The sequence below is a fragment of the Oreochromis niloticus genome, linkage group LG15 (genome assembly GCF_001858045.2).
Source record: "Oreochromis niloticus isolate F11D_XX linkage group LG15, O_niloticus_UMD_NMBU, whole genome shotgun sequence".
Lineage (NCBI taxonomy): Eukaryota > Metazoa > Chordata > Actinopteri > Cichliformes > Cichlidae > Oreochromis > Oreochromis niloticus.
Genome location: NC_031980.2, coordinates 30,567,276 through 30,592,500, shown reverse-complemented (window position 1 = coordinate 30,592,500; position 25,225 = coordinate 30,567,276). Strand labels below are relative to the sequence as shown.

Genomic DNA, 25,225 nt, shown 5'->3' with positions numbered 1-25,225 from the left:
AGGAAGAGACTTCAGACCGTGTTGACGAATAAAGCTGGTCTCACCAAATAACGACAATAATCAGTGTTTAACAATACAGTTTTTATTAAGTATATTATCTTCAATAGGGTGACTTTTCAATAGGGGTCTGTGAATTGGTCCATGTGCTTTTGGGTGATTTGAGGTCATCAAGTCAAGAAGCTGTGCACCTCATATGTGTGGCTGTGAGGGTGAAGCATAACTGATAACTTCATCTTTTATAAAACAAAATAATCAGTTTGAATTGCATTCTGAAACTATTGCATTCACTACAATAGTTTCTGCTTCTGTAGCTTAAGGGAGGGGCCTACTCAAGGATGTTTTGACAAAGAGGCGTCTTCTTCACCTGAATATGTCCATGGAACCACATAGCATGTAAGCTGTGCATTTCTTGAGATTATCAGAAACACTAATAGTCAACACAGACAAGGTTTAAGTACAGGTGGCAGGAAAAGCTGCCGTGCTAAGGCTGAGACAGCAAAGAAAGAGGCACCCAGGGATACTAGCAACAATGGCTTTCTACATCTCATAGGGGAAATTTATACCTATCCTTTAATTCTTCATTTGACCTTATAGAACCTTATTCTCCTAGCAGAGCACTTGGTTCCTAAAAGAAGAATGAGAGGAAGAACTTTGAGCTATCAGGTCCGTCTGCTATGGAGGCAGCTGCCAGTTTTGGATTGGGAGACTCTTTCTACTTGTATGTTTAGCGCTTAAAACAATCCTCTTTGATAAAACATATAGTTAGGGCTGCATCAGGTGACCCTGAACCATGCCTGCAATAGGCTTAGGGTGCTGGGGGACTTCCTATGATGCACTGAGAGTTCAGATGCAACTGAAAAACTTTAGACCCTCCTACTTTCCTCACAGAGGTTCAAGGGATCTCCAACAAATGGTGACGCTGATTGGCCAGAGAGTGGGTTTTTCATACCTGCTGATTTATCACAGGGTAATAAAATAACATTTATGCCATAAAGTTGTAACGATTCAGAATTTCACAATCTGCATAGTTTTGGTTAGTTATTTTATGAAACTCAAATCTAATTATATTGAATATTTTTTATCTAATAAATATGTTCACCATTATGAATCTTTAAATGGGATTTTTTAAGACTATTCATTGCAACTGTAATAAAAGACTCGATCTAGCCTCAACCAGTGGGATAAAGCAGGTGGAGGGTAATGCTGTTAAGTGTGTGAGTAGGGTGGAGTTTTTGAAATCACAAGAAAAAGTATGACAGTCCTTCAAGGTCTACATGTAAGGCAGCAGACTCTCCAGAAGCGCTCACGTCCACAACAGCCTTATACTGACAGACTGCTTTCCCGGCTTCGCCAGTCAGCAGGGGCCAGCACTGGTCGCTCCTGGCTGCCATATTCATGCATTTTTTCACTTCAAAATATCACTTTTTGAGTTATTTTGATGAACTGGCAAAAATTCTCTGAAGGGGAATTTTTTTAAACTCTCTACAGAAGGTTCTGCATTTGGAGGGAGTTACGCCTGACCCAGCACACCCTAGGGGAGCAGCAGAGGCATATGCCTTTGAATTACAGGAAGTGGTTGGCATCAAAAACGAGCTTTAGATAACTGCGAGACACTGTGACTGAGGTCAAAAGCACTACGCTGTGGAGCATTATGGGAAAAGTAAAGGTGAGTACGTGTTGACTCAAATGGCTTTTTATGCAGTAAAAACATGTAAATCCTGCAAAAATATATTATGTATCTTCTTCTCGGTTAGTAAAAAGCTGGTCTTTCTACAGTCACTGATGAGTGCAGGTAGCTGAGAAGTCTTTGGGGAAAAAAAGGTACACTTTTTTATACATGATTCACAGCAGCTCACTAATGCAGCAACAGAAAGTTGGAGGCTTTAATGTTTGAGGCTTTAATGTTTGAGGTTTTGCTCAAGTCTTGCTTTAGCTTGAAGTTTTACTCAAAGCAGGTGCAACTTATTTAAACTAACTGAATGAGAAGCGCATCCTTTTTAGCGTCTATGATGTTTTTTGTCACATCTTAAACTAGATGTTATTGTTGTCAAGGTTAACATTTCTCATGTTACCATCTAAAATGGTATGTAGTTGCTCAGATGAAAGTCACGCCATATGAAAAAAACAATAAATATATATTTGTTATCTTACTAACTAATTGGAACAGGCTGTGTTTAACATTTTAAGCTTGTTGTCACATGCAGCTTGTCTGGGATGTCTCAGACAAGAATGGTTCTCAGTATTCAGCAATATGCAGTTCTCTGAGATCATATTTACAAACACATTCTTTTTCAAGTAGTGTATGTGATCTTCATGATGAAGAGATTTTCTGTGGTACAAGTTCACTGTGCAGGCATTTGCATATCACACAATGGCACCAAAAAGGCCGACTGTGTCTTTCTAAACATTACAAACCTTTGGTTATGCAGAAACTTGAGCTCGGAGACTTGAGTTATGCTCAGTCTTCAGGATTCACTTTATTAATAAATATAATTTCCCATTTTTCTTTTCTATTCAGTCACACATTCTTATATCGCATCTCTCCACATTTAACTTGTAAGAAAACCACAGTATTAACTCAGGTTCATAATTTAAACTCACTTGGTTTCCTTGTTTCCTCTGTATAAATATAAAAAATAAGTGCTTGATTCACAGTCTGTTATATATAAACGGCAACTTGCTGCTTCCCAGCAGTAATAATATATCCTTCAGTTGCACCATAAGCGATGTGTCAAAGAGGTACATCTGAGACAAAATAAAATATATGCAGTAAGGCCTGCCATCTTGTTACACTGCATGTTTGAGGAAGAGCAACTTTCCTTTCAACTCGTCCACACTTCCCTCTTGTGGCAGAAACACACAATTACATTTCCACAAACCCAACTAAAAGTGGCTGCAGTACTGTGGTGAGTTTTCCCACCAAGAAATTCTTAAAAGAAATGACAGTTGTTGTTATCATACATGTGTAGTTGCCACATTTACTAACTATGAGAGCACTCCTGTCACTTTGTACAAATGAGGAAACGGTGTCAGTATATAGATTCATTTTGTACAAAATATTCTTTCTGTAAAGAAAACCCAGTAAGCTGGTGTCCATATTCAAAGGCAGTAAAGAGGGATGAGTTAGAGCTCTTTATCAACTGCAGTACCGCGCTGTACTTGGAAGAGTGACATTTTCATCATTCCCAAATCCCCATCTGCAGGTCCCAGGTTTTTCATCTGACCTCTAACCCATGTAGCCTTGCATCCCACTAGATAGACAATGTGCAATTGTGATAGCAGCAGCAGTAGTATCTAGATTTTGTAAAGCTTATTGAATGTCTTTATTATAGAGTCTTTACCTTACATACAAAATGGCATGTGTGTTGTGGACTAGCACTACATAAATAGACAACTGTACAAGCAACACTTATGTTAAGTTCCTTCAATATTCGAGGTTCCGTATCAGAATGTGAAACTAATGGTTTGTGTGGGCTCATCAAAATTAGACACCAGAAGATTGTAAAAATGTTGCCTGGTCTAATCAGTGTCAGTTTTTCTTGGGATATTCAGATGATATTGTCTGTACTTGGAGTACACAACACAAACTCATGCTTAATGATTAGAACTTGTCCCAGAACAAGTGAAGCTTACCGTCATTCCAGTGTCATATTGTACATGTGACAGGTTTCTGTTTCATCTGAGCTGCTCTTGGCCTTTAAGATCTCAAACCACTTGGTAGAGGCCTTGTACGATATGTCATAGTGCTAAAAGTTTTTGCTCCAATATTACATTTTTCAAAGCAGGAACTTTTTTTCTGTATGATGTAAGGGGGCAAATTTCCATCAACATTACATAGACTAACAAATTAGTGTTGGCTGTGTGGGGTCTGTATTTGTGGACCCAGTTTGAGAGACACAAAAGGTAGGAGTAACTGAAACAAGCATTTAATGTCAATTAATCTAAAGTACATGTACAAACAGGAATAAAACACTAGAATAAACAGTCTCAGAGCACAGATATGCAAAAGTGGGATACAGGCAGGTGTGAGGGACAACACAATAATGGAACAGAAGCAGAGACAACATAGACACACCACATAACAAAGGGAGGGGTAACAGGTGGAGTCTCTTCAGACCGACTGCTGTCCGCACCTGGTGGTGATTTGGTTACCGGTATTTAAGTCTTCTCCAGATCTTCTGCTAACTTTTGTTAGTGAAAGCCCGGCAAGTAATCTTGTGCGTTCATAGTGATCGCATCACGCTTACCTCGTTTCTCTCCCTGTGTTTTAGTGATCCCTCGGATCCTCATTTCTCCACGACAATACTCACGCTCACCTGGACGCTGATCTTCAATTCAATTCAATTTTATTTATACAGTGCCAAATCACAACAGCAGTCGCTTTAAGGCACTTTATATTGTAAGGTAGACCCTACAATAATACATACAGAGAAAAACCCAACAATCATATGACCCCCTATGAGCAAGCACTTTGGCAACAGTGGGAAGGAAAAACTCCCTTTTAACAGGAAGAAACCTCCGGCAGAACCAGGTTCAGGAAGGTGCGGCCATCTGCAGCGACTGGTTGGGGTGAGAGAAGGAAGACAGGATAACAGACATGCAGATCTTCTCGGTACTTCACAGCCACAATTCATGCTCGTGCTCCAGGATTCTCTGGATCATTCTGTCTGGACTCACCACCAACAGGATACTCACCTGGACCTCTCTGACCGTCTCCCCCACGCTGTGCTCCACCTGCTAACCAGTAAGACGCTAAAATTAACGAAGTTCTCTATTCTGACAAGACACTGGTTGTATCCCTCTGTTACAGTGACTCAGAGCACCACGATTTGAACCACCAAATTCCCCTTTAGCTCTCACTTTATGTCCACCATTCCTTGAAGCCTGCGTTCAGGCTCACAGTTTATGTGTGGTATTCTAAGCACTGCAACATTTTCTGTAAATAAAGCTTGGTTATCACTTTCAAATCTGGGCCTCTGTCTGTATCTGCATTTGGGTCCATTCACTCGACCTGGCCACCCCGCTGTAACACCACGAAGAACCACAGAGAACCGACAAGACTTCTGAACTTCCATACACAGGGAATCATATGTGGACTGACCTATCTACTAATTGGAAGGTTGGTGGTTTGATCCCTGCTTGCTCCAGTCTGACATCCTTGGGCAAGATGCTGAACTCTGAGTTGCTCTCCAGTGTGCCCATTGGAGTGTGAATGTTAGAAAGCACTTAGGCACTCAAACACTGGCTATGTGAACAGGTGTGAAATAGGGATGTTGTATGAAACACAGTGCTCAAGTAGAGTAGAACAGTGATCATCATTTACAAATATACTAAATGTATATTTTATGAGATTTAAACCTTTACTTAATCACACATCACTAGATCATGAATGAAGTGAAAGGAAAGGTCTCTATGTAAGTTATGTAATAACTTACATAGAGACCTTAACTTAACTTTTATTTACAAATTTTTAAGTAAATAATTTTAATTTTACATATTTGCATAAGTTTTATGCAAAACTTACTGATAAAATACAACAATAAAAAAAACCCTAACAGATTGGTATTTGCTTTATTGACTGAACTGATCCTTCATCTGTGGATTTAATTAGAATACAGATCTTGAATAAATCACATTCTTCAATGTCAAATTACATTTTTACAGCAGTGTTATATAATCCATGGATATTAGTACATTTTATACCTTATGTACTTTGAACTGAGGACACAGGCCACATCCACAAAATTTAATTTTCAGTAATGCAGTTTTCTTTTAATGGGAATGCTACCGTGGTTAGCCTTATCATCATTGGACGTAATAACAACTCTCTAAACCACAACAAGGATGGAGCCTAATCATATAGCTGTTAATACGCCACATATATTGGTACGTTCTAAGCATTGCTGGAAACCTGAGTGTGTGAGCCTGAGCTCAGGGATAATAAAACCCTAACTGAAAGATAACTGTCTGCATTTGTAGATCACTACATGCATTTGTGGATCTGCCACAGCAGCTATATAACAAAGGTCAGGTGTAAAAACAATAGCCAATTGTAAGGCTGAGAGAACTGTGACTGATATCTGTGCACGCCTACAGGTTTATTTACAAACTCCCTAATCTGAATACGCACACACAGATCTCAGTACACACATTTAGATCAAAACACACACACACACACACCTGAATATGCATACATGCATTTCAATACACATATATTTTTTGTATATAGTACACAATATAATATAGTTCTGTTCATATAGGTGATGAATCTTCCTCAAACGTTGAAACTTCTAGCAACCAGTCATATCTATCTATTTGAGCGACACAACGAGGACTAAGGAGCTTGGGAAAAAAGTGACTGGACTTCTTTGAGCTTCTTGACTATGTTTCACCTCCTATCCGGAAACTTAAAAGAAGTCCAGTGGCTTTCTTTCCAATCTCCTTAGGCTACCATGACCTGGATAACTGAGAACCTGCTCAGAGATACAAAGAAGAATTCTCAGATGGTGCCTTTGATGTGAAATGGACAGGTCCGTTTTTGATCAGCTCACAGCAGCAGCAAAAATTAGACAGTAACAGAAAAGAGATTGAAAAGGAAGTTTGTGTAATGAATGATGAATGCTGAAAAAAATAAGTCCAGAGGAAAGAAATTTAATAAGATGTGGAGTTAACCCTAAACTAAACTTGTTAACTAAAAACAATCAACATATATAGACACACATCGAGTTTGAAATTTCTCTGAAACAGAACATCTCTACAGATATCTGACATCATCATGAAACTTTCCCTTGTTTTTTTGTTGTTAAAGATTATGTCAGGATATGGGTCCTGTAAAGACAAGGATACTCCCCCAGTAATTTAATTCAATTTTATTTATATAGCGCCAGTCACCTCAAGGCGCTATATATTGTACACAATAATACATACAGAGAAAAACCCAACAATCAAATGACCCCCTATGAGCAAGCACTTTGGCGACAGTGGGAAGGAAAAACTCCCTTTTAACAGGAAGAAACCTCCAGCAGAACCAGGCTCAGGGAGGGGCGGCCATCTGCTGCGACCGGTTGGGGTGAGAGAAGGAAGACAGGATAGAAGACATGCTGTGGAAGAGAGACAGAGATTAACAATAAGTATGATTCAACGCAAAGAGGTCTATTAACACATAATGAGTGAAAAAGGTGACTGAAAAGGAAAAACTCAATGCATCATGGGAGTCCCCCAGCAGCCTACACCTATTGCAGCATAACTAAGGGAGGATTCAGGGTCACCTGGTCCAGCCCTAACTATATGCTTTAGCAAAAAGGAATGTTTTAAGCCTAATCTTAAAAGCAGAGATAGTGTCTGTCTCCCGAATCCAAACTGGAAGCTGGTTCCACAGAAGAGGGGCCGGAAAACTGAAGGCTCTCCCTCCCATTCTACTTTTAAATACTCTAGGAACAACAAGTAAGCCTGCAGTGGGAGAGTGAAGTGCTTTAATGGGGTGATATGGTACTACAAGGTCATTAAGATAAGATGGTGCCTGATTATTTAAGACCTTGTATGTGAGGAGACGGGTTTTGAATTCAATTCTGGATTTAACAGGAAGCCAATGAAGGGAAGCCGATACAGGAGAAATATGGTCTCTCTTTCTAGTCCCCGTCAGTACTCTTGCTGCAGCATTTTGGATTAATTGAAGGCTTTTCAATACTATTCCAGTATTGAATAGGACTCTGGCTGGGCTGTCTGAGATGTAGATGAGGATGAGGTAGGTGGCATGAAAGAAAGTCTGAAAGGGAGAATGACGGAGAGAACAGAATTAAACCATGCAACGCGGAGGACGATTGGTTCAATGAATGTAGAGTGTGAACCTTGAGGCACCAGACTACTGGAAACATGTAATGACAAACAACAACGACTTTACCAATGAATATGATGTAACACCTGCTGATATTCCTGCAAGTTAGCATATTGTCTCAAAAGCACAGGCAGAAAAAGTCTCGATGAGTCATTTTAAATCAAGCAAGAGTACTTTTTCTATTCATTTTTTTTCTAGGCTACAATTAGTTCAACAAGGCTGCACTAAACAGCACATCATAACCTCTCATTACTTCATAATGTGTGCCCATAAAACATCCATTCACTCAATATTCTCTTAAATACCATAGCACTGGCAATATCCTGAACGTTCACACCACTTGTAATATAGCAGACTGCAGCTGATTACACTACTGATTCTCTTATTAGTTATTACTCTAGTTTGTGTTTGATAAGATTCAGAACATCATCCTGTGTATTGAGGATTCCTTTAAACATCTGCGTGAGTCAGAGCTTGAAATTGAGGAACTGAGCTCAGCAGACATGAAAATGGCTTTAAACAGTTCTCGAGGGACAGACGGGATTATGGCCTTATCTTTGGGAAGGAACTAAGATCCCTCTTATATCTGGCACTATAAGAATATGCAGAGAAGAAAAGAATGGATGCTGGGCTTGAAACAGTTACTAAATCTGCCAAAGACAATTTAAGACCAATCGCTCTGCTAAACACTGATTATAAGATTCTGTTATGGGCTATATTTGTGAGGGCTGAAGGAAGGCATGAGGATTTCATAGTCAGGATTTGTAAGAATAATAATAATAACAATGATATTAGGCTGGTATTCGAGCGTCTTTATTATAGTAAAATAATTCAAGAAAGAGTGTATTTCTATTTTTAGATTTTCACAAAGCAAAGTTCATATTGAAAAGATCGATCTCTTTGAATTTGGGGAAAAATCTGTTAGCGCCATTGGTTATCCAATGGAATAAATAACTCTCTAGGCCAGGGGTCTGCAACCTTTTACACCCAAAGAGCCACTTGGACCCGGTTTCCACGCAAAAGAAAACACTGGGAGCCGCAAATACTTTTTGACATCTAAAATGAAGATAACACTGTATATATTGTTTTCTACCTTTGTGTGAACAACTAAGGTGTGCTGCTTATGAAATCCATGAAGTGCTACAGAGAAAATTACATTTTATTTATGTAATCAACACATTTTGAACTCTTAAAGAAATATAACAAAAGCAAAGACACCCAGCTGAACTAAAATGATCCATGTAGCAAACAAAAACTGTTGTGAGCCGCCTCCCTTATATCGCCTTTGGGCTTTATATAAGGGAGGCGTGGTCTGCAGCGCCGCTGCAGGGGAGGCGGACGCACCTGAGCGGCACCCGCAATCACGCCTCGCCGCCTTAAAGTCTGTGCTCTCTCTGCTGTTGTTGTTGGTGGTGTGTGTCGGGCTGTGAGCTGCGAAGCTACAGCCGGCTCTATGCGTACAGCAACCGTGTGTGAAAAGTGGTCAATAAAGAGATGCTGAAAAGCGCGTTCATGCAAACATCGTCGGGTCTGCCGTGATGTGTTTACAATGGGACTTCTGATCCTGAACCTCTGCTCACAGCGTCTGCTAATTGGTGCTGTGCGAAGTCAGTTTACGCAGGACTGTAAGCTGTCATCTGTCGTCTGTGAGGCGTGAGCAGTGTTTGTCTTTAACATAGTTCACGGTGGAGCTGCTGACATAATGTGGGTCCGAAGATCCATAATTGGCCTACCTGGGGTTGAAAGTCTCGATAAATGCACGGTGTTTCGGCGGGAATACCAGCTTCCGCGAGTGTGACTCTTATTTTGAGCAAGGAAAAAATAATAGAATATAATTTTATATTTATATTTCAATATCACAATAATCTTCCAATTTAGAACTACAAGTTTAAAAGAACTAACATAAATAAAATACACTTCAGCGAAATACTTCTAATTTATTTTCCCAAACCACGCGGAGCCGCACTATAAGGACTAAAGAGCCGCATGCGGCTCCGGAGCCGCGGGTTGCCGACCCCTGCTCTAGGCCATCACACTTGATTCAATATTTGAGATTAATTGAGGAATGTGTCAGATATGTAGTAGCAAACCAATTTTCCTCCCTCCAAAAGGAAGGGGTTATCAACTCGGTTCCATTTGTCTATTTGTTAGCAGGCTCCCGTCCAGTTTTTAATATTTCACTTCAAATGTTATGTGATGGTTGATATCAAAAACCAGCTTGAACTGATTTAACTTTAATGAAAATTGGGTCAAGGTTAAAGTCACACATTACTGACCAGCCTGCACCAACCCCTGACTTAAACCCCCTTTGAAACTCCCCAGGTGACCTCAGTTCAGTTTTACTTATATAGCGCCAAAACACAACAACAGTTGGCTCAAGATACTGTATACTGGAAGGTAAAGACCTTACAATAACACAAAGAAAACAGAGAAACCCCCCCAAATTAGATGACCACCTATGACCAAGTGCTTTGGCGACAGTGGGAAGGAAAAACTCCCTTTTAACAGGAAGAAAGCCTAAACTAAAAAGTAGAGATGGTGTCTGCCTCCCGAATCCACAATGGAAGCTGGTTCCACAGAAGAGGGGCCTGATAAGAAGGCTCTGCCTCCCATTCTACTTTTAAATATTAGGAACTACAAGTGAGCCCTGTCTGAGAGCGAAGTGCTCTAATGGGGTGATATGGTACTATAAGATCATTAAGATAAGATGGGGCCTGATTATTTAAGACCTTGTATGTAAGGAAAAGAATTTTAAATTCAACTGTGGATTTAACAGGGAGCCAATGAAGTGAAGCCAGTATAGGAGAAATATGCTCTCTCTTTCTAGTCCCTGTCAGTACTCTTGCTGCAACATTTTGGATCAACTGAAGGCTTTTCAGGGAGTTTTGAACTAAAGAGCAAGGTACATGCCAGAAGACCATCAAATATGGAGGAGCCTGAGAGATTTGTCAAAACCTGGGATTGCTCAGGACACATGCGCAAGACTCGTTGAAAATTACAACAAACAACTGTAGGCTGTTGTCCAGCAAAAATGGATACGCAATTCACTATTCATACTATTCCGTAAAACCACTTCTGAGAACTATGAACAAAATATTTATAATAGACCGGAAACTGACAAGTGGTCAATACTTCCTTTTCATTTAGCTTGTTATATGAATGAAGAAGCTGAATGAAAATAACCAAGTTCTTTTTATTGGGTCACTAGTTACTCCTAGTTACTGAGGTGGGCTTCCATCACAGCAACACTGTATGAAAGCTATGCATTACATGTATTACATATGCATGCCAGTAATAATCCTTCATTCCACCTGTGTCTGGGAAATAAATTGCATGTACTGTGATGCCTTTTCCTGGGTTAGAAAGCCCCCTTGTGGCTGAACATGTTCAGAACATGAATCTGGGATGAGCTGCAGCAACAATCTCAAAGACAACAGTATAAAAAGTTTTATTGACAAAAACAAAATATCAAAATTCAGCTGTAAAATCATTACAGGTTCATGTAAGGGTTTAAGCCCTCGTTAAAGACAAAAGAGTTGATTCAGAAGATTAAGCACATTGGATTCACATAGTTTAAAGAGCATCAAATCTGGCAAATTCAAGGGCTGAATTCAGGATAACCACTGACACACAACACAAAGACAATTTACAAGTAGAAAACGAAGAGTCATAATAAATATAATGCTTCTTAATGGTGTTTCGGGGAAGTGCAGGATCCTCGAAGCTGGAGAGCACCAGTTAAGACCTTTGGATAAGAACACTTTAGGTACTGCTGGTCTGTTCGGTTTTCACACTGCTGAGGAAGAAAGAAATCGGTCAGTTTAAACAACAGTGATGAGTTAAGTACTGGCTACATATAACATGAGAACAACAGGCTACTAATGTGTGCACATACTGTGGTAGCCCAGTGGTTGAGAACTGAATGCAAGGTACAGCTCAGGATCAGAGCAACAGCTGACTGCACTGGCGCTTTGGTTTGCCCAATATGACTTTCACTTGAGTTTCTGAAGCATCTTTTGTGTTTTGATGTCACAGTAAAAATAACTTCATGACAAATGAAAACAATCCCAGAGTCTCTCCACATCTTTGAAGTATTGTACCCTAATCAGATTTGTGCATATAAAAGCCCTGCTTGTCATGCACAACACAACCTCATACTCAGTTTGAAAAAGCATGCAGAAACTGCATTTAAAAAGGAGCAAGAGCACAGTGTGTGAATGAATTCAAACATTCACCTCTTTGAGTCAGTCTTCTCAGCACTGCTGTCTTTTGTCTTCTCTTCTTCTTTTATATCTAAGGTGGGACAAATGGTGAAGAAAGAAACCTTTTAATCACACCCAGCGTTACACATCATTACACTGTTAATAACAACAACCAAGAAAGCATCAAAGTAACCAACCAGCTTTCTTCTCCTCTCCTTCCTGTTTGTCCTCGTCCACTCTGGGCCTTTTAGCTCCTTTCTTGTGATTGGCTGTGTTCCTCCTGCCTCCCTCCCCTTCGTCCTCAGAGTCGGAGAACTCTTCGTCACAGGCTATTCTCTTATCTGTAGCACGGACTGCAATCAAACACCAAACTCTGGTGAAAAACAGTTTCTGTCCATCACACCTGAGCACATGCTCTGACCACTGCACCACTGCTGACTTCTAATCAACAGTTTTACATCCACGGCAACCTTTACACTACATCGGCAACCTTTCTGATGATGAGTGCCATCTAAAATTTCCCCAGAGGCCATTGTGCCATATCAACCATTGCATTAGCAATAAATTTAATAACACTCTATATAGACAGTTACACACTATATAGAACAACTTTATTGAACTATTTTTGTTCGCAGATGTTGGCATAGTGCAGTATTGTATTTGTGTGTATTGCCGTGGTGCTGATGTTGCGCTGAGCAGACAGCTCCTGAAGCATTTGAAGTGTCTGAATGTGGAAATTTCAACATCCCTATGACCGGTAGGCTAAGTGATTTTTAGCCAATTAAAAGTTGAATCTGGTAGTTGGGGTTGTTAGCTAAGATACCGTCATTAAGAAGCGGCAAAACTAATGTGTCTATGCGAGCTAATTTGCGATGTGCACCGGTGGCCCAGCCATTTATTTTTAATGCACCTTCTCAGATTAATTCACTGCGTGTCGTGTCATGCCATCAGTTAACCCTTCGCGTGCCAGCTATGGCACGAGTGCCCAGGTTGCTGACCCCTGGTCTAAATTATTAAAAGGACAAACATGTCTGGGTAAACACTGCAGGCATTTTCCAATTTTAGTGTTCACACTCAATACTGTTCTTCACCCTTTGATCCAAAACATTTTTGATCATTTCATAAGTTGAGAGCCAGAGTAATGGGACCGTAAGGCTAATGTGGTACAGGCTACAATGCAGAAATGAAGATACTGCAGAACTGCACTGATAACATCCCGCTCTATCTTAATTTCCACCTTGTTTGCCACTTTGTGTCTCAGAAGGCTTTTCTTATTTCTCTGTTTTGTGCCTGTTCCCCCATCTTGTCTTAGAAAATAACTGCAGACGACAGAAAGAGGCTTGCCAAAGAAGCTATAACAAAAGATGCAACGTACGCCACAGAAGCCGATGCTGCTGTGTGAAAACGAAAGACGGTCTTACTGGACAAGCGTTTGTCAGGATCCTCTGTGTCCTCATCCACTGTGTCGTCTGGGACGGCATCCTCCGGGATGGCTTGCATCTGAACCCCTGGAGCATGAGGCAGCATCCGCAGGTTCTCAAACAGCCGCTGCCTGCAAAGTCACATACTGATCATCTGCATTTCAATTTCTTTATTAATCAATTGTTGTTGTACATCACTTTTCTAGCCTAGCAACATTCTGACATTGTAATGTGAAGGTGGTTGTTTCCTTTCCACTGCTGCTTGCTCATAGCAAGTCAACATTTTCTGCCTGTTATTGTGGGTCTTAAAGAACCTCGAATCTATGTTGTTGTGTTTCAGTGATAAATAGAACAGAATAAAATAGAACTGAAAAAGCTGAATTGATATGAAGGCTGATATAAGTACAGTTAACTAGAGTTGACTGACAGATTAATATATAAGGGGAATAATGACTGTAGAACTGAATGGGTCGGTGATAGATGTTTTGCCAGGCAGAGGCGTCAGCGTGTGGAGAGTGTGTGTCTGAATGTGTGGAATATTGGGCAGATTGTTGGCTGTGCGGAGGAGCAGGGGAAATGAAATGAGCAGAGAATCCAGAGGGTGGAGAACTAATCTGAGCAAATAAAGAGTCAAATCTGGAGCACAGCAACCGAACTGGATGGGTCTCAGGGTTTCAGGCCTGAGAAGCAGCGCCGAGGAGGTGAAGGACTATGAACTGAGGTGGAGCACCGTGGACAGTGGAGAAGCTGCTGGTCCAGTTGTGGACGGTGACTATCTAACTTTTACAACAATTCATTTATTAGCATGTTTCTTATTTAGTTAGCCAACTGTGAGGTCAGCTTTCTAAGTTCAATCTGCTTTCATTCCTTCTTTAGTTTAATTAAACTAATACCACACTGTCCAAAATGTATTTTTAACTTGTCAATAACAATCTTTTTCCACAATTATTGCAAATCTCCAGCAGTTCTAGGCTTGGAATTCTGGCAGTTCTAGAAAGAAAACAAATAGTTTCACATTTGACATACTTGATTTTGTCCATGTATTCCTGTGAGTTCTGGTTGGTCATGTTGGAGGGGCTGATGTGGAGCTTGAAGTCAGGCCCGAAGTACTCAAAGTAGTCATTGTATGGTAGTTCTACAACAGAAACATCAATGAGATGAGAAAAAAAACTGCTGGAGGAAATCTGTCAAATGAGGAATCACTTTAAAAGAAAAAGGGGTGCTACCACACCTGTTAAGATTTATTGAAGCTTTATAACCTACACTGATCATGAGTGAGGGCAAGATGAAGAGAAATGTGTAGGGAGGTTAGTTAATGTGCCAAAATCCCGTTAAGAGAACTGCTGTCCCATTCCACGCTCTGATTACATCCCCCCTCTTTATGTGGAAATCTGACAGTCTGCTGACTCAGCTCCTTGTGAGCAAAGGCAGGAAGCAGGTTGGCCCTTCCCTGAGGTGAAGTTAACTAAATACTCCATCACCTCCACCAAGCCCCACACTGCAGGCTACAGACACACACATTAAACTTTAAATGACCAGCATCACTGTTTAACATGCTCCACTTATTTGATCTATACCTGCAAAATTTAAAAAGAATATACATATGGTCCTGCAGTCATATTTATTTTGTGTTTTAGGCTTCGTTGAGTCAAGCTTGTCTATGGCAAGCATAGTACACTCCTCTGGCACCAATTCTTAAGAAGCTAGTAACTGCTAATGTAGCCCGCAGTCTCTAACTTCACACAGAGATCAAGAGTGGCTATAGAGGTCTTTATACACCCAGATTATTTCAGCCTCAGCAGGCTCTACTTTAAGTAATAATTAGATAATATATCAGGTAAGTGGTGTGCACAACTACTCAACAAAATCGCAACAAAAAGTGCTATAAAACACTGCTGCCCTAAATAGATAGCACCCAAATTTAAGCTAACCATATGGACTGTATGTGTGTGTTAACCCTGTTGGATCTGTCCAACCATCAGTTCAATTTTCAATTCAATTCCACCTGAGAAACATGGCCTCAGACTTCAAGGTGCTCGTTCTCATCTCAACTAACTTCAAACTCAGTTGCAAACCACCCGAGTGCAAGCTGGAGGTCATAGCTTGATGAAATGAACAAAACCACATCATCTGCAAAAAGCAGAGAGGTTATTCTGAGACCCCTGAACTTGAGACCCTCTAACCATGGGCTGCACCTAGAAATTCTGTTCATTGAAGCTATGAAAAGAGTCAGTGACAAACAACGGCCCTGGTCACCTCAATGATGTGGCGAGTTAAACTAATCGCTCTTTTTATTAACGTAGGACACCTATTAACTGTCAGTTCGGTCAACCAGATTGACACTTAGCTTTTTTTCTTGTATGACAAAGAAAGCAAAGAGATCCAAGACAATTTTAACTACTGTCATTCACTGACATGGAAAAAGTGACTAACCGTCAGGGATGTCAGTGTCCAGAGCCACAGCTGTCTCATAGGTCCAGCATCGGGCCACATTTCGAATGGTGTATCCTCCTCCACCCAGCATGAGCAGTGGCAGGTTAAATGACTTGATGTATTCCACACATTTGGCATGCCCTTTTAGGAATAAAAGACCCAGAAAAAAACACACAAAATGCAAGACATTCAGCATGGTTTATGACATCACTTCATTACATCATTCAGCATTACTGTACTGTGTATGTTTACCTCGGATGGTGAGGTTAAAGCAGCCGAGGCGGTCTCCTGAGAGTGAGTCTGCACCACACTGAAGAACCACAGCACTGGGCTGGTACATCTCCATCACCTTAGCCATCACCTATGCAATCAAAGTAGAAAAATCTGTGACTCCTTGTCAACACCTTTATATTTATCTCTAATTGTTTTGACGTAAGGAAGCACCATAATTTCTTTTAAACATAATGACGACACAAGCCTGTGTGCATCTAAGAGCAAGAGCCATGCAACAAAAATTTTGTATCTAAGAAGGGGGCTGCTTCAACATCTTCCAATAAAGCACAGCATTTTGCAAGAACATGCTTGTGAAAACACTGCCTAAGCTAATTTTGTGCTAATATTTGACTTACGCTGTGTCACTGGATAAAAACATATCACTACTATTGCACTGTAATGCTGCGTAACGCCGTTTCAAGAGATTCCCACTAGATACACAAATTGTCCATCTGAAAAGAAGGAGTGAGTCCCAGCTGCAAGCATCAATAAAAAAACAAGAGTCTAGCTATCTGTCTCCTATGTGACAACAGTACTTTAGATCTGAATTGCCTGCTGTAGCTAGAATTAAAATCAGAACAATGAGCTAAAAGACAACATGATAATTCTCTATTGATTTCCCTTGGAAAATACAATTATTTTATCTGTTGTTTTTTTCCCCCAACAATATATTTAATTATTAATTATATTAGAGATGCTCCTGGTGAATAATTTCTTAGACAACTAGTCGTGGGAAAAAAAATTAGACTACCCGACTAGTCTAAAACTAAGAAAATCAAAAGTTGGGTCGTGGGGGCAGCAGCAGGGAAGCCCAGACCTCCCTCTCGCCACCTCCTCCAGCTTATCCAGGAAACTTTTAGCCATTCCCAGACGTAATCTCTCAAGCATGTCCCAGATAAACGCCCAGCCGGAACACCTTACCCCGGACGCGACAGCCTTAGCCATCTCCTTTCGATATGGAGGAGTACCGACTCTACTCTGAAGTCGTCCCAAATGACCTAACTCATCACCCTATCGCATCCTGTCAGAGAGCGCTAATTTCCTCCAGCTGTATCCGCAATCTCATTCTAATAATGTTAGCCTAGATCAGGGGTAGGCAACTCCAGGCCTCAACAGCCGGTTTACTGCAGGTTTTGGATGTGTCCTTGATCCAACACAGCTTATTTAAATAGCTAAATTACCTCCTCAATATGTCTTGAAGTTCCCCAGAGGCCCGGTAGTGTGATTCAGGTGTGTTGATCCAGGGTGATATCTGAAACCTGTAGGACACCGGCATTTGAGGCCTAGAGTTGCCTAACACTGGCCTAGAATGACAGATTCATGGTGTTTCCCAACAACAATCTGCCACATGGTGGCAGATGGCAGCATTGGGCATCAATTAAAATTTCAACAAGTATAACAATTAGACTAGCAAGTCTGGTACTGACTAGTGACGACTAGTCAGCTGGGAAACTAGTTGCGGACATCCCTAAATTATATATATTACTATTTAATCATTTCCTTCTGAATCAGTTCAGATTTTTAGACCATTTGGTAGGAGCGAACAAACGAAGTGCTGTGACTTCCAAAGGGTCAGTTATATTTGCAGTGGAACACAAGCGTTTGTGGAACTCACAGGCTTGAAGATTTGCTCATATGACTCATCATCTATGCCATCCCGCAGTGGGAAGTTGACAGCGTAATATTTGCCTTTTCCAGCTCCAATATCCTAAAGGTAAAAACGACAACAAGTGCATACTGAGTAATCTCAAAGTATAGACTCCTCAGCAGTGTACAAATGCATGTATTAGCTGCAACAAATTAACAAGGCCCTTATATCTTTCCATGAACAGAAACAAAAAATAAATACTAACACAAATGCAAAACTATCCTATGATATCATCATACAGAGTTTTGCTGTTTTCAATTAAGAAATTATAACTTCTTAGTAACCAGCTGAAGGAAAAGTGTAAGGCTCACCCGAAGGTCACCAGTTCCAGGGAAGTACTCCCCATATTTATGGAAGGACACAGTCATAACTCTGTCTGTTGTGTAGAAGGCCTCCTCCACTCCATCTCCATGGTGGATGTCTATGTCAATGTACAGCACCCTCTGGTGGTACCTGGTAAAGAGGGCCACAGACAGAGCTCGGATGAGTACAAACATTGCATAGAAACAATGTTGTGAGAAATGGGTCTTTCACCTGCTTTCATTTAATGATTTTTTTATATGTAGATGGGAAACAAAGCAGGAAATATTCTCACTTGAGCAGCTCCAGGATGGCCAGCACAATGTCATTGACGTAACAGAACCCTGAGGCCTCAGATTTCTTTGCATGGTGGAGTCCTCCTGCCCAATTCACTGCAATGTCTGTCTGTTGTCGGTTCAGCTTCACTGAGCCAGCTGTGCAGAACAGGAAACATGTTTGATTATGTGGTTTGTAAAGAAACTGATATATATCTGATGAGTTAATCACTTAGTCTAACTTTGTTGTCATAACCTGAAAAATTGTTAGTCAAGGCTGGCACTGAAACAGCTGGACAACAGAAAGCCAAGAACTTGTTCCTGTAACTGTGCTCTCCAGGAACAGGTGACAATAAAAAGAATTTGCTGCCCCAGTCTAATGACCACTGCACTGACTTTGCTTCTCAAGGATTTGACTGACAGTAATGAGGTCCTACATGAGCAGTTACAGCTTTCTGTCTGTCCTTTTATAGAGGACTATTTATAAAAATGGTTGGGGCTAACTATACAGATCATGTTTCATTCTACTCAGGTTGATGACTTGTCAACAAACACAGTGCTTGTAGCTTGTACCACAAAGCAGGATTTGGGGTTTAGTGAGGGAACTTCAGGAGTCCCACCAAATCCTCAGGATTACAAAGGTGGTTCACAAAGTTACGCAAAACAAGATTAGTATTCATTATTATAGGGTCTTGTAGGGGATTCAATCCTGACCTGTTATTCCAATGACAGTCATGTCTCTAGGAATATTATCCTTCCAAATACAATGTAGAAATGACTGAGAACCACAAGACTTTTTAGATACAAATAATTGTGTTATTCTGTTAAATTGACAGCGTCTATTAATGTTACAAATAGGCAGGACTGTTGTTACAGATAGGTACAATGTCGCTGAAACAGGAGGTTTATGACTTCCTGATGTTCCTCACAAAATATTGTGAGTGTTGTGAATGTCATCACGTGGTGCATGTTCCTGCTTGTCTGCTGTGGCTCTGTGGGAAGTAGTGTGTCAGCTGGCAGAGGCAAAGACAGCACTGTGGGCACTGATACTGCTATAAATGAGTAACTAATCCGATCATCAGTTTTAGTATCAGTTAGGATCTGAGTATCTATTTTACAGTATATCTCTAACATAATCATTCAGATAGCTTGACTCAACTGACTTATCAAGACCTTTTATATGACCGCTTAGCAACATCTGATTCATCATTAGCACAACTTACCAGCTGAACCACCAGCAGACAGTTGGCAGAACTCAAACAAGCCATCGAATACCGGACAGTCCTCCCCAACATTGACTGCAGAGTAAATAAATACATAAATAAATAGGAAACCCCAAAACAGGAAGGTGTTCAAAATTCCTACTACAGAACTTTCTTACTCATACACCATAACCTAAAACTCCACAACTTCCTGACTGTTCAGTGTTCACATCTCAGACAATTACACTCTTTGGCTGAGTAAATAGTTTGAGCAGTATGAATGGAAACAGAAGAGCAGAGGAGCTCCTTGTATTCCGTACTTGGAATAGTTTACAAAATTCTGTAATGTCCCAAAGAGGACACGATGACTTACACCTCTGCATCTGTTTGCTGAACTCTGACATGTTGTCTGGTCGTATGGATCGGAGGAACTTGATGTAGTCATCACTGTGATATTTTGTCATCTCGTCTGCAGTGGCTTTGTGTGGCCTCTGAAACACAAGACAAACCAGCTGGGTGGAAACTACAACAAGGAAGGCCAGAACTTACGGTATGCTTAGTGTCACATGCTTGGAAAACATACATAGACCTCCATCTTCCTGTACAGTCCATAGTTCAGAAGTAAGTTGTGGGTCATCCGGATACGATGTGGTTTCATGGGGTGCCCCTGTCCATAGTAATAATTTCCTATGTCACCTGCAAAGACAAAAGGAACGAGATGAGAAACACATTTCCATCCGATAATAATTATTAATTGAAGCTGTGAATGAAAATAAAAATGGATGCTTTTCAGGGTCTCTCTGACCAACAAAAGAGATTTTACACTCCAAGTCACAGTCACTCATTTACATATTCTATAAAAAAGCACATTTTGTATTTTTCATCAAAATTGACAAAATGCAAAATGTGTGCACTGTGCTTCTTTTTTCCCCCTTCTTAATTATTGGCTGTTCCTGTTCTAATAGTGACCACAAACACCAAACAAAAAGACCAAATAAAACCCCCATATGTTAAGGTATTAGCTGTTTTAAATCTTTGAGATATTCTGTGGCTGCTAACTTAACAACTAGCATGACACAAGCATAATGCTAGAACAGCAAATAACAGAAAAGGAAAGCGAACAGAGTTTTTCTCAAAACAACAACAGCGGGCAACAACAGCAAGATCAGTCACGGTGTAATACCATAAGTATCATTCAAGCATTTTTAATGTAACTGGAAAACTATGTTTGCTTACCACCAAGAAGTAGATCACAAGACTGTGCAGGTCAAACAGTGATGTTTACTTCAATTTTACCTGCACATGCAGTTATCCTACAATAGCTCACTACACCTTCTTCAGACTATGAATGAACTCCTGATCTCAGTTGCCAATATTATTAAAAAGTATAAAGTTCACGAGGCTGTAGCCAACCACCCAGTACACGGGTGCAAGAGCAAATGCAACCTCAGAGGAATAGCACGGACAGTAGAAAAGAGAAAAAAACAACTGGGTTGTTGTGTTTAGTGAGACATAAAAAGCAACATAAAAACAACAATAACACAGCATTTGACTGTTAAACATTCAGAGGAAAACTGAATGCACGGTTGAGTTCTAGTACATGTAAACTGAATGCAGGGCTATGTGTGAACAAAGTTAGTTTTTACTGCGAGTCTCTGCAAACCTCTGACAAGACACTGTAACTATGTTCCCTGTACACGAGGAATACAAATAAGTGGTTTCTCTTATGAGATAGTGTGATGTTAGACAACACGGTGATACGCTCTAATAAGGCCTGAGCACTTAATTGTGTGCAACAGTGGCACATTTTGCTTTATTATTTTCACGAATGTAACTCTGACGTCGACTCATCAGTTCCTAATCATTTTGATTTGACAGAGGTAACGAGGTGTACAAAGCCCGTGCACAAAGTTATACAATCGTGACAATGAATGCTTGTGTCGCTAATTCTCAACATTAATTTAACCGAAGCCCTCCTCTTTTCTCTGGCTCGGTTTACGTAAGGTGATTTTTTAAAACTTTTACTCATTTTAACAGTTAACACACGAATACTCTCTTTGCACCGCGGAGACCTTTCAAACGCTGGTCATTAGCGCCTACTCGTTAGCTTGCTAGTGTTATTTTCACCATTCACCAGCAGCTACACTGACTAGCTGGCTAGCGTTAGCCTGCCAGATGGCTCAGTTTGGGCTCCCCATTCACACGCTCAGGATGTCCCATACCGTCGTAGTAGTAGCAGACCTTCTTCTTTGTCCCACCTGCGGTCGTGTAAGCCATTTTAAAAGTTCCTCTAGAAATAAAAAGTTGGTTTGAATGTGCTTGAGCAGACAGAAGATGGGATGGACGGCATCAACACATAACTACACACGGCGGAAAGTCGGTGAATGGGAGGCGCAACTTCGGCGGGGAGGGGCGGGTCAGACAACTTCGGTAGGCCACTTACCCCACCGCGAGGAGTCCCACTCAACCCAGAGTATGGTAAAATGGACTTTCAAGGATGTGTGAAACATGGTAAAAACGCGCTTCATAAAATTCAGTTCCACCGCTTTATCCTTTACATTAATTAATTTCTTACTACCATGCAATAGAATTAGAATTAGATTTTTTTTTCTCCAGTTTTCACCTGGTTTGGTTGCATATTTATCCCAGAGAGAATTTTCTGATTTCCTGCATTGTGCTAGATATCACAAAAGTCATTTTTGGGCAATGCCCTGATTTTATTCTGCGCTTTAAAGGAATTTTAAGAGAGTAATATCAAAAAAGCCAGTATAGATTTGCACATGGACTTAAGGCAGAGCTGGGGCTGTTAACTTATCAGGTTGTACAAGAGTACTAATCAGTTCTTCTTCTTATCCACAGTTAAAGTGTTGTTATGGAGCTATATCTGAGTGGAAGGCTTTTGAGAACCAGACCACATTTTAACAAGTCTGATATCTGAACATTATATATCTATATAGTGAAAGTTGGGGAAATGTCCACTTAAAGAAAATCATGGCAGACAGAATCCTCTCATAGCTTGACATAAGTGGTTCCAAATTCTTTGTGCACCGGTAATCCTGTACAGTACTGTTCAGATACAACGCAATCAATGCCAATGTAGAAATCTCTGATATATATGACTATATGTGTAGTGTGTAAATTTTTTGCTCCACTGCCCCTGCATTTTCCAAATGCAGACATTTTTACTTTAAAAAAAATATTGATATTGTAGCGGGTCAGGGTTGTTAAGGGGTTTTGTTATTATAGTTCTGTTTTCTGTTGTCATAGTGATGAGTGACGCGCTCTCTCGGGGAGAGAGCGCCTTTTTTGTTCTTATGTTGTTGTTGCCGCGCTGAGGAGGGAGGTAGCGGCAGTGTTCTGGGCCGGTTGTAAATAAACGGGTGCTCCCAAAGAAACCTCTGTCTCCTCCGTGTCTGAGCTCGCCACATTGGTGTCAGAAGTGGGATTGCTCACCCTCGCCATAATGGAGAGAGACATTCGGAGGCTGGAGCAAGCTGTCGAGGAGAGCATCCGCTGCTTGGGAAGCTGGCGATCGAGGAGAGAGGAAGCGAGCAGCCATGTAAGTCCCCCGACGGGTCCCGACGGCGCGAGCGCACCGCAGCGGCGGCCCATCGCGACAGACGCTGGGGCAATGCTTCATGGGCTGCCTCTGTCGACCGACACACCGAGCCCCCGACAGCGAGCAGTGATGCCTGCAACGCCAGCTAAGGTACCGAAATACAACGGGCTAACCCCGCTAGAGCCCTACCTCTCACAAGTACGGCTAGCCGCGAGGCATAATGTCTGGAGCGACGAAGAGGCTGCTACACACCTAGCGCTAGCATTGGAAGGAGATGCACTGCAGGTACTCCTTGACCTAGCCCCGTCGGAGCAGCATGAGCTCCAGGCCCTCACCATAGCACTCGAGAGGCGATTCGGGCAGCGGCACTCCACTGATCAGAGCAGAGAGCAGCTGACCAACCGGAGCCGTCGGCCGGGGGAGAGCCTGGGCACCTTTGCAGTGGACGTGTTGCTGCATGCTCGTCGTGGCTACCCGGAGTTCCCAGCAGCAGCCCATGAGGAGCTTAGCCTGCATGCTTTTCTGCGAGGACGTTTTCCAGAGCGACTATGCCAACACGTCCGCCTGGCCATGCCTCAAACTCTCTGTGAGGCGCTCCTTGAGGCTGAGAGGGCCGAGCTGGTGTTCACCTCGCAACCTAACCAGCAGGTGCCCCCCCCAAACATGGAGGAGATGTTCGCCCCACCATTTCCCTGATACGACCTGGCGTGCTCCCTGGAACGTCCGGGCCATTGGTGAAGGGTTGGTCGCCCACCGACACCCAGCTGATGACGGTGACGGGTGAGAGGGCTGATATGCGGGGGAAGAAACCGTTGCGGGTCCGAGTGAAGGATCTGGAGCTGGTGCATGACTTCTGGCTTGCTGACATTCAAGACCAGTGCATCATCGGCCTTGATCTGCTGACCCACTGGGGGGCCTGCGTCGACACCGCAAAGCGGGCTATCACTCTTGGCACAGAGACTCTTGCCCTCCAGTGCGGTCAAAAGCAGGGAGCAGAGGGAACCAGAGCCAGACGAGACAGGCGTCGGGCGGCTGCCGCTCAGCAGATTTCGGGTGCTGGTGGCTCCGGGTCATCTCTACTCACCTCAGCCCCGGCCTCTCAGCCCGACAAATCTCCCTCGACCGAGACAACCGAGGCTGTTGGTGACCTGTGGCAGCGCAGCAGCGTAGGTCTCAACGTTGACCAGCGCCAGCGGTTGAGGTGCCTCCTGGACGAGAATGTGGACATCTTTGCCGCCAGTGACAAAGACTGCAGGCAGACGGGGCTGGTCCAGCACACCATCGACACCGGCTCTGCTCAACCCATCCGTCTGCACCCGCACCGGCTGCCCCTCTCCAAACGGCAGGTGGCGGAGGAAAAGATCCGTGAGATGGCTGCGGCTGGGGTGATCGAGCCGTCCAACAGCCCATGGGCGGCACCCGTAGTCCTGGTGTGAAGAAGGATGGCAGCCTGAGGTTCTGCGTGGATTTTCGCTGTCTGAACGCAGTCACCAAGAAGGACTCGTACCCGCTTCCACGGATCGACGAGGCCCTGGATTACGTTACCGGCTCCAGCTGGTTCAGCTCCCTCGACCTACGCAGTGGCTACTGGCAGGTGGAGCTAGCCCCCGAAGCAAGGCCTAAGACTGCATTCACCATTGGACAGGGGCTGTGGCAGTTCAGGGTCATGCCATTTGGGCTTTGCAATGCGCCAGCGACGTTTGAGAGGCTGATGGAGAGGGTGCTCGTGAACATCCCTCGTAGCCGCTGTGTTGTGTACCTGGATGACCTGTTGGTGCACGGTGGCGACTTCGACAGTGCACTGTCTCACCTGAGCGAGGTCTTCAGCGCCATCCGTCGAGCTGGGCTGCGGCTCAACCCTGCGAAGTGCCGGGTGTTGGCGAGAGAGACTACGTTCTTGGGCCATGTGATCAGCGCTCAAGGTATCGCCACCGATTCCACAAAGGTGGCTGCGGTCAGGGACTGGCCGACTCCCTCGAACGTCAAAGAACTGCGGAGCTTCCTGGGCCTAGCCTCCTACTACCGTCGGTTCATCAAGGGGTTTGCGATGATGGCCAGCCCCCTCCACCGCCTGACTG

General features: G+C 42.4%; 1 protein-coding gene and 1 long non-coding RNA gene across 3 annotated transcripts; one reads left to right on the top strand and one right to left on the bottom strand.

Moving 5' to 3' along the window:
• Positions 1-4,475: 4,475 nt before the first annotated feature.
• Positions 4,476-13,578, top strand: LOC112842437 (uncharacterized). The gene is made up of 2 exons (XR_003214198.1): positions 4,476-4,744; positions 13,349-13,578. It is a non-coding gene; the product is annotated as an uncharacterized LOC112842437 (long non-coding RNA).
• LOC100697280 (histone deacetylase 2) lies at positions 11,259-22,004 on the bottom strand. 2 transcript variants are annotated; one of them, XM_003453010.5, is made up of 14 exons: positions 21,811-22,004; positions 20,172-20,284; positions 19,962-20,079; positions 19,610-19,684; positions 18,407-18,545; positions 18,123-18,264; positions 17,779-17,871; positions 16,143-16,251; positions 15,891-16,031; positions 14,484-14,592; positions 13,458-13,588; positions 12,234-12,389; positions 12,070-12,127; positions 11,259-11,630 (listed from the first exon to the last, which is right to left on the bottom strand). In XM_003453010.5, the coding sequence occupies exons 1-14, from the start codon at positions 21,863-21,865 to the stop codon at positions 11,597-11,599; spliced, it is 1,473 nt and encodes a 490-aa protein (XP_003453058.2). In that variant the 5' UTR covers positions 21,866-22,004; the 3' UTR covers positions 11,259-11,596. The 2 variants fall into 2 exon arrangements, with proteins under 2 accessions (XP_003453058.2, XP_005457977.1); XM_005457920.4 differs by having other exon boundaries at positions 11,259-11,627.
• Between the last annotated feature and the right edge of the window lie 3,221 nt (positions 22,005-25,225).

Bases quoted from the DNA above. Each gene is read 5' to 3' on its own strand.
- LOC100697280 (XM_003453010.5), bottom strand. From the start codon at position 21,865: ATGGCTTACACGACCGCAGGTGGGACAAAGAAGAAGGTCTGCTACTAC. The intron at 20,285-21,810 runs GTATGGGACATC...TTGTCTTTGCAG, and splicing joins GGTCTGCTACTACTACGACG to GTGACATAGGAAATTATTAC. The intron at 13,589-14,483 runs GTATGTCAAATG...GTGACTTTGCAG, and splicing joins GAATACATGGACAAAATCAA to GCAGCGGCTGTTTGAGAACC.